Source organism: Populus euphratica, unplaced genomic scaffold, assembly GCF_000495115.2.
Source record: "Populus euphratica unplaced genomic scaffold, PopEup_1.0 scaffold3091.1, whole genome shotgun sequence".
NCBI lineage: Eukaryota > Viridiplantae > Streptophyta > Magnoliopsida > Malpighiales > Salicaceae > Populus > Populus euphratica.
The window spans coordinates 1-8,540 of NW_011502855.1; the positions used below are offsets into that span (position 1 = coordinate 1).

General features: G+C 36.8%; 1 protein-coding gene and 2 long non-coding RNA genes across 4 annotated transcripts; 1 reads left to right on the forward strand and 2 right to left on the reverse strand.

Annotated features, from left to right (window-relative positions):
• Positions 1–8: 8 nt before the first annotated feature.
• On the reverse strand, positions 9–1,923 carry LOC105119510 (MATH domain and coiled-coil domain-containing protein At3g58340-like; the record flags this gene model as incomplete). The annotated part of the gene is made up of 6 exons (XM_011017652.1): positions 1,821–1,923; positions 1,464–1,593; positions 1,173–1,342; positions 658–949; positions 223–392; positions 9–133 (listed from the first exon to the last, which is right to left on the reverse strand). Coding segments are annotated over exons 1-6 (924 nt in total), but the record flags the coding sequence as incomplete, so codon positions are not given.
• A 1,180-nt stretch (positions 1,924–3,103) lies between these two features.
• On the forward strand, positions 3,104–6,900 carry LOC105119509 (uncharacterized). 2 transcript variants are annotated; one of them, XR_841143.1, is made up of 3 exons: positions 3,104–3,201; positions 5,996–6,049; positions 6,260–6,900. It is a non-coding gene; the product is annotated as an uncharacterized LOC105119509 (long non-coding RNA). The 2 variants fall into 2 exon arrangements; XR_841142.1 differs by having other exon boundaries at positions 5,996–6,900.
• A 118-nt stretch (positions 6,901–7,018) lies between these two features.
• LOC105119508 (uncharacterized) lies at positions 7,019–8,312 on the reverse strand. Its single transcript, XR_841141.1, has 2 exons — positions 8,224–8,312; positions 7,019–7,550 (listed from the first exon to the last, which is right to left on the reverse strand). It is a non-coding gene; the product is annotated as an uncharacterized LOC105119508 (long non-coding RNA).
• Between the last annotated feature and the right edge of the window lie 228 nt (positions 8,313–8,540).

Genomic DNA, 8,540 nt, shown 5'->3' on the forward strand with positions numbered 1-8,540 from the left:
CCAAGTACCATGACCTCTGCTTCAATTATGCAAATGTCCTTGACAACCAAGTAAGTGTAAGACTGATGAAAACTCAAGGAAATATAGCTTGACCATCCACTTTCTGAGCTTGAGGCACCAAACCAGCTTCTGCCTGCAGGAAGATGGAACAATCTCAACTTTTTCTTTTTTTCCTATCTCATTGACATGTTAAACCGGCAAAAAGATCATCTGTGTTCTTACCTTTACGATAGTAGTTGTAATTTCTGCTATAGACTTGATCCACAAGGCGCAAGGTGTAATCCGCATATACTCTGCAACCAGCAGGGAGGGTTGCCAAATCCAGAGCCAAGTACAGAGAGAGATGGGTGCCCATTCCAAGACCTTTTCCCTTAGGATAGAGCACCATCTTCCTGAAACAACCGGTACATGTAGAAGAAAAAGGAAAAGTGCTACTACTAAATACTACTGATAACAGAAGAAAAGAATATATGAGAAGGTGATTTTTCTATGCTCGTGTTCATCTCGAAAAGAAAGGAATCACTAACAGCTAACGAATTGTTTGGGCAAGCTAGCACATGGAGTATAACGTAATGTAAGAGAAACATCGGCTTCCTAAAGCACATCCGAAACATGTTTTAATTAAGATTGCAGATTAAAATAATAAAATAAGTATACCATTGATGATCTCCCGTGCTGAATATTTGTGATTCTTGGCGTTTTTCATCCAACTCCGAAAAGTTCACGATCTTCCAAGCGTACTCGGAAGCAGTAGGATCCTTTTTCATTGATAAGACCTCTCCTTTGCCTCTGCTTCTTTCTCCACAGACAAATACTTCAGCTCCAAGCACACAAGTGTCTTCCAGAACGAATCCATAACGAGCATCATTAAATGTTGAAAGCTTAATGAATTGATCAAAACCACATTCAAGCTTCAATCCATGAAAGCGTCTTTCCTTTCCTGCTGCATCTAACCTTGGCAACAAGGCCAGAACATCAGAGAGGGGCATCACTTTCTCTTGAGTTAAACTAAATTACCCAGAGTGATTGAAGAAAACTACTTCAAGTAAATCTTGCCCGTCACCCAATTTACAACGCATAACTTTGGTGATAATATAAACTCTAAAACAAAAACTGTAGCTAATGACAATAGCTTGAGGATGTATTGCAGAGTAATGATTTAGAAAACATGCCTTGAATTACCAAGTAGCTGTCCTTGGTTTGGTCAAGCAAAAACAACCGGAAAATCACGTTGACCTCCCAACCACGTGGAAGAGAACTCGCGTCAACCATTGCTAAATAGAGAGAGATGTAATCATTTACATTATTGCTCTTGTTTCCGTTCGGATAAAGAACTAATTTCCTTGCAAAGCAAACACAGGAGGAGGTAATAAAAATGAGAGGGGTCTCTCATAATAAAACATGACTGCGGTTGGAGATGGAAAGACAAAGAAAGACACATATTCACTAGCAATAAGACGTACCATTTATAGCCTCCAGCTTCAAAAACCCCTGATTCATATGTCTCCACTGCATTTTTCCCCAGTGACGAAAATAACTCTATTTTAACCATGTAATGGATGGGCGGTGCATCTGATACGGTTGCTACAGATCCTGCAAAATGAAATGATATCAGCACATACAAGTTTGATCACTCTTTGGTTTTGTTACTGGAGAAAATCTGCTCATTATACAAGCACGCCGAGTGTTAGAGGGAGAGCTTGGTACGGAAGAAAGGGCAAGCTCACAGACAGTAATCTCGGCATCAGCAGAGAAAAAGTTAGGTCACAGAACACGATGTTAGTCGATGAGAGAAAAAAAGGAAGGATAGGGGGGAATACCAGGAGGGGGAGAAATATTGCTGACAACTTCTGTCATGACGGTGACGATATCTTTTCTGGCTACAAAATCCACTAAACAATGTGCAGGATGTAGGGAATGAACAAAACATTTGTTCCCTTATTTGTAAGGAAATCAAGAGAGAGTAGTTATTTGAAACTCTTAGAAGTTGTTTGGGGATTGTTATCCTTTGCTGGAATGAAGATTACTTTTGAAACCGGAAACAGATCGATTCTCTTCTTGCAGATGCAAAACACGTCTATGGAATATACCATGCATTGTTTCCTTGCAAACCGCAATCTTACAAAACTTAAACACAACAATATGCTTTTGCAACCAAGTACATTTGTGGGGGTAATGATTGAATCTGTAGCAGCAGGAAAACCTCAAACGGAACTCCATAACATTCGGCTAAAATGCTTTCATGCCTGTGAAATTTTTGTTTTCTTTCCGTCTTTTTTCGTTGAGATATCCATATATTTACTTGCTTCGAACATACATATTAATAATTTGGACGAGTAAAGAACCTTAAGAAATTAAAGCAATTAGAAGTTCTCGCATCCAACCTCATGATATAATGGATGCTGATCTCCTGGGAGTGCACCAGGGTAATTGTGATCAGAAAAGGTACTCCATGTCGGGGGACTAGCTTTCCACTCCTAGATTTTCTCTGATGACACAAATATGTGGTCAATTTCATGTGTACGAGGACATGGTATGCAGGAGGAACCGTCACTCACTACCGCCGCATTTCTTCTATTCTCCATTTCCTGCTAAACTTCTAGACAGCTTTGTTCAAAAGGATCAAAATTTGGCATATATTGCATAATTTTAACATGGAAAACATTATTTTGGATCCCGTGGTACAGTGCTACCAGTTATGTTATCCTCGAAACTACTGCCAGAGATGGAAGTGGATTATAATTCCAAGAGCGAGCAGTTGCTGCAGGGGATGCAGAACTTGCCGATATTCTCTCAAATTGAGAGGTTAAAGGTGGATTAGAGTTCATTTTGCATCGAGTATATCATCATCGCTTCTTTGTATTCAGGGACTTTTATCTATCTAGTTTTGCAGGCTAGAATTGATACTCGTGAAGCCTAACAGTTGGGTACCCGTCAAGGGCCAACGACTCTTCCCACTTTGGACAAGGCTCAGGCTGCTAAGATTCAAGAGCAAGAGACCTTGTTCCGAGCTGCTGTGCACGTTGGTGACAAATGCATGATTTACAGGGCCAGGTTTTAGATGCACAGCTTTTTTTCGATAATTATATCTACATATCGATGAGTCTTACTGCTTAATCTTAATATTTTGAACTTCTCGTGCAGAATCAACAGTCACAAATGCATGATTTACAGCGCCAGGCTCAGCAGAAGTTTCGGCCGGTAATCTAGTATTAGCTTCTTGTTATCATTAGTAATTTGGCCCCCTATTTGTTTTTCTTCATTTTGGTCTTTCTCCTTGCAACCTACGTCCATGCATTTCTGTGTCTTTCATGCTTTTTGTCTTGAACTTTTATTTTTGGCATTTTGTTTGCATTTTACCTACTAAGCATGGGGTAACTTAACAAGAACGTTTATTTGATCAGAGGAAAAGGTTAAGCGACAAACACCCCCCTGCCCACTCTGAATACACAGTGCATTATTTCAGGGCAAAAGGCCTCTTACTCTACCAATATCTTAAGTTCGGCTTTGTCTGTCTCACTCTGAATTCATTCGTATTATATTCTTAAATCTAATTCATTTATTGTGTGCTCATGGGCATCACTTGTGCAGTTCTGTCTCGTGACCAGGAATTCTAATATGCTGCTAGAGGAATATAGACCCATGAAATTTCATCTTTAAGCTTTCTCCTATATTTTCACATCACTTCTTTGAGTACGAGCAAGAGGGTTTTATCGAAGTTTGGGAGGATAATTTATTGTCAGAGAGCATGCTGTTAGACCTCAATTTCTTTTCTTTTTTCGAAAAAAAGCTTGAGGCCACCTTCAAATCTGTCTTGCTTGAATATTTATAGATGTCACTACCCTTTATTTGTGATGTTTTGAAATAACATAAATAAAAAAAGATAATAAAGTCCTTAAAGGCTCAAAAATAGATATAAATAAATAAAAGGTATTGTAGTAATTGAACAAAGAATTGATAAATATATATATAAAAAAAATGAGTTGTCTTCTAAGAGTTAAAAAAAAGTGACGAGAAAAGAGAAGAAAAGAGAAAGAAAAAAAAGAGAAGAAGGAAAGATAAAAGGAGAAGAAGAGAGTCAGAGAAAATAAATTTAAAAGCAAGATTATGTATAATGTGTGTTCTTTAAGCTTTAAATTTCTGTGATGCTGAATGTTCGGGTTTTGAAGATTGTGTTTTGGATTGATTATTGTGGGTAATGAGCTACTTACTTCATTTTGAAAGATTGTAGGTAAATACGATGATTTTGAGTTATGATTTTGTTTGAATGGTGAATTTATATTTGAAATCATGAGATAAGAATAGATAATTCATGAAAATTCTGGATTTGAGGTTGAAGATGATAAAATTTCAATGTGGTCCCTCAATTTGTGAAAATTACAGTTTAGTCCCCGAACTTTGGAAAAATTTCAGATTGGTCCCTGGAGCATATTCCAAGATTCTGGACAGAATAAAAGATGAATTAGGGTAGGATTCTAGTATAGTTATGAATTTTTAACACTTTTAATTTGGTCCTCCCATTTAACAAAAATTACAAATTTACCCTTAAAAATATGATAAATTTTAGATTGTTCCCTTGCTGTAATATTAATTTTTGCAAATTGGTTTGATGAATAAATAAGGGTTATTTAGTGAATTATTATCAAGTCTTATTATTTGTTTTATTATGGATTAGATTTCAAAAAAACCATTTAATTTTAGGTCTTTTGGAAACAATAACTAGTTTAATTCAAAAACCTATAGGGTTATGGAACAGACGCTTAGTTAAGTGTATTAAATAGATTGTATGTTTTTTTTAGTTTTTTTTTAATATATCTCATTTTTATTCAGATAATCCTGATATTCTATCGGCGTAACACTAGTAGGATTTTCTTCGATATCTACTTTTGAGTTCTGTTTGCTTTCGATTCAGGTGAGTGGATAATTTTTTATATGCATGAGAAATATTATAAATATTTGAGTTGTTAATATGAATTGGATCATGCTTCTTGATAATATATATGTTGATTATTATCCTTTTGTTACAATAAAATATGATTAATTGTTGAATCTGAATTCTTAATATGAATCAATATATATTTTCAATTGATTTCTGAATTGATAGCTTCTCATTTGATTGATGTCATGAGTTGAGTTTTAAGATATGAATACATATGTTTGATTATGATTATAAACCTATGATAGGCTAGTCAGAATATCCATGCTAACAAGGTAATATTAGTCTTTGTGCACATCGTATCTGAACCCTAGTTGGTCAGGAGAGTCACCAATTTATGTGAACTGATTATCCCACAATACGGAGCCTTGTGCTCATTGCATTTTGATTTTTTGATGAGCTTTACCTTATGATATTCTTGTCATGACCATTTGAGAAACCTTACTATAAGAACCTAGAGTTATAATTGTGTATATATTCATTATTGTTATACTATTTCATGTGTGTGTATTGAATATTATCTATTCACTGAGTTGTTGAACTTACCCTTTCATTATTTATCTTTTCAGACTTATAGCTTGTTAGTGGGTTATTTTATTAGACCTTCAGGACCTGCTTTTTTGTTGAAATTTGTATTTTTTTTATATCTAATTAGTACCCCACAACTATTAATTTGTATTAACTCTTATATTAAGACAATCAAATTATATTATGAAGTTAGTTTTGTTGTTACGTTGATTTCTAATTGAGTTATTTAAAAGATAAATTTGTACGTAAGTTTGGATTCGTATAAATATAAAACTTTAAAAAAAAACTTTATTTATTTATTGGTCATGTATCCGGGAATTGGATCGTAACTTTCTCTTTTAAACTGTTTTATCTCTTTTAAGCTGCATGCATGTTACTTGTGCACATAAATTCATAATGGATGTTTACTTACACGGTGCAGATTTTTGTACCATGTTCCTTTTCTCTCTATTTACTTTTACTTCTTTTTTTTTTTAATGATTGTTTCCTTTTTTGATCCGTCTTAACCTTGTACTGTTTTGTTTGCCTCAGATTCCGAAAATGTCCTCCACAATATCATCACAGCCGCTTGTGCCACGAATGCAAGTATGCCTCCTGTGTGCTTTGCAAATTTATATTCTGTGTTTAGGGAAGATAGGGCTTGTTGATTTCATTAGTGCATATTGGATTCATCTGCAATGCAGAGATCTAGAATTTACCCAAAATCTCTCGTCAATTGCTGATTCTTTTCTGTACTAAAATAGAAAGTTTAATGTTGTTCCAATTTATCTTCCCCTTGTTAAATCTACTATACAGATTGGATTTGCTGATAGCATGCTTCCTCAGAGGAATCTGCTTCTCCGGTTCTGAATGATCAGAATATGAACCTGCTCTTCTATTTTTTTCGCCTTTCAGTCATACTTGGTGGATGAATTTGCAGTTATTTCCTGCCCCTTCTTTTCTTTCGCCTGACATCTCCTCCTGATATGTCCTGTTTTTCTCCCTTGCCAGAATGGGAGGTTGTCTTCTGCTTTTCTTATAGGATCCATGCAGGGCGGTGACCGACGGTGTTCATTTTGACACAACAAAAAAGCAAGTGCGCTCGTCGTATGTTTACTAGAATCTTAACATACGAGGCTGAAGTTCAGTTGTGGCCTTTGCTTGCAGTCTATAATACGGGAGTATCCAATCCCGGTGGTGTAATGCCCATACAGCAGCAGCAGCAGCTTGGTTCTCAAGAGGCGTTTGGTAACATGCAACCAAATGCTCAGAACTTACAGTCAAGCATGGCAGTCACAGTTTATTTTTCCTGACAAAATATCCTGTAACAAGGTATACACTGTTGAAAGTTTGTGACAAGGTTGGGAGTTTGGTAATGCGCAACCAAATGCTCGGAATTTACAAGATATGTGCCAATGATTATTTGCTATGTTGGAAGTTTGCATACCCACTGGTAATCGGTGTGTGCCTTTATGGTTTGTTGGGTGGTATGGCACATATCTTAAGAGTTTATATACCAGTTGAGTTTGGCTGTCAGGAGCTGTATTGGCTGCCTATCTGTGCAATGTCCTTCACTAATTTACACCGATGTTGGTTGTATTTCATTGCACAACCAAACCATCCCTCTTATATACTCACAGTACGCTGGCCAGCAGCCGCACTCTAAATTTAACCATGTTTCAAACTATGGTCCACTCCTCCCGTGGGATTTGAGAGCTGTGATAAGATTACATGTTTGAATGAAACTCACAACCGTGTACTTACATTACAGATGACTGAAAATGAGAGTTAAGCTTAACAGGACATGGCCCTTCTCTTGTTCATTGTAATATGTAAGCTGAGAAAAGATAAGGAGACTGTGGTTCGGTGCTGGAATCAAAGCTGTGAGAAAATATCGTGACATCTGATTGATGCACCTGTTTTCCCCTGTAAAATGATTCTTCAAGACTTCGAATCTAGTCAGAATGCAGTTAGTAGAAATAATTGCCTCAAATTCTCCAGGACAATGGTGGAGAAGTAGAGGTTGCAGCATATGTAAGGCATGAGATGATGGGTTCAAACAAACTTGGAACAAAAACTACAGCATCTCTGCACAAACCATTCTAGCCTGCATTGAACAGGAAAAATGAAGTAAATTAGTAGTGAACAGCACCCCTGCTTTCTTGAACTATGAAATAATCAGAAATTGGTTCTTTCTTTTTTCCTGTGATGGGATAGCATCAGGCTCGATCTTCCTCTATCCTAATTTCTTCCATTGTTAGTATGAGCTAGATTAATTTAAATCATGAGTTGCTTATTAGACTATTTTGTGATGAAAAATAATTGCCTATGGTTGAATTACCGTTGCATTGTTACTGTCAGTCACCAAGAGGCAGATTCAACTTTCATAATGTCATTAGTTCAAATTTGCTTGCTTTTGACTGGTTGGTGTACGTATTTCACCGGAAGGTATAAAGGGAAAAAACCTACCAGTCAAAACTCAAGAAGGTCCAAGCAAGCTCAACCAAAGCTAGTGGGGGGGGGGGGGTTTGCTGGGTAGATTCGACATGAATTTACATTACAATTTAATCTCGTTTATCTCTAAGATTAGATGATACCAAACGAATGAAGAAACAGAAAAGGATTCATTTCTTTGAATGTCCATGCAAGATATACCAGTACGTGAGAATGGGTAAAAAAGAAGAAAAATAAGAGAAGTTTCTGGCAGAAAAAACTGAAGTGAACATTCAATACATATAAGATAGAAACCAATCACATGAGATGAAGGGAGGAATGCTTACAAGTCTTCAAGGCAAGAGCTCTTAGAATCCAATGGATCAGGATCCGGTCGTTCCAATGAAAATGCTGAAGGCACCCGTTTAGTACTAGCCAACCTTTGAGGCAAGAGAGGGAGGTTTTCAGCAGATGTGTGGCTAGAAAGAGGAGGGGAAAAGGGTGGTGAAGGAGAGGAGGAGCAGGAGAAATTGTACTTTCGATTTCCCGGTCCAACACTTATGGGAAGAGGTGATGGTGGTGTTGGTGGCGAAGATGATGGAGTAACATCACCACACCCCATGGATGAAGAATCCCTTAATTTCTTCCTTTCTGCAGCTCCCTC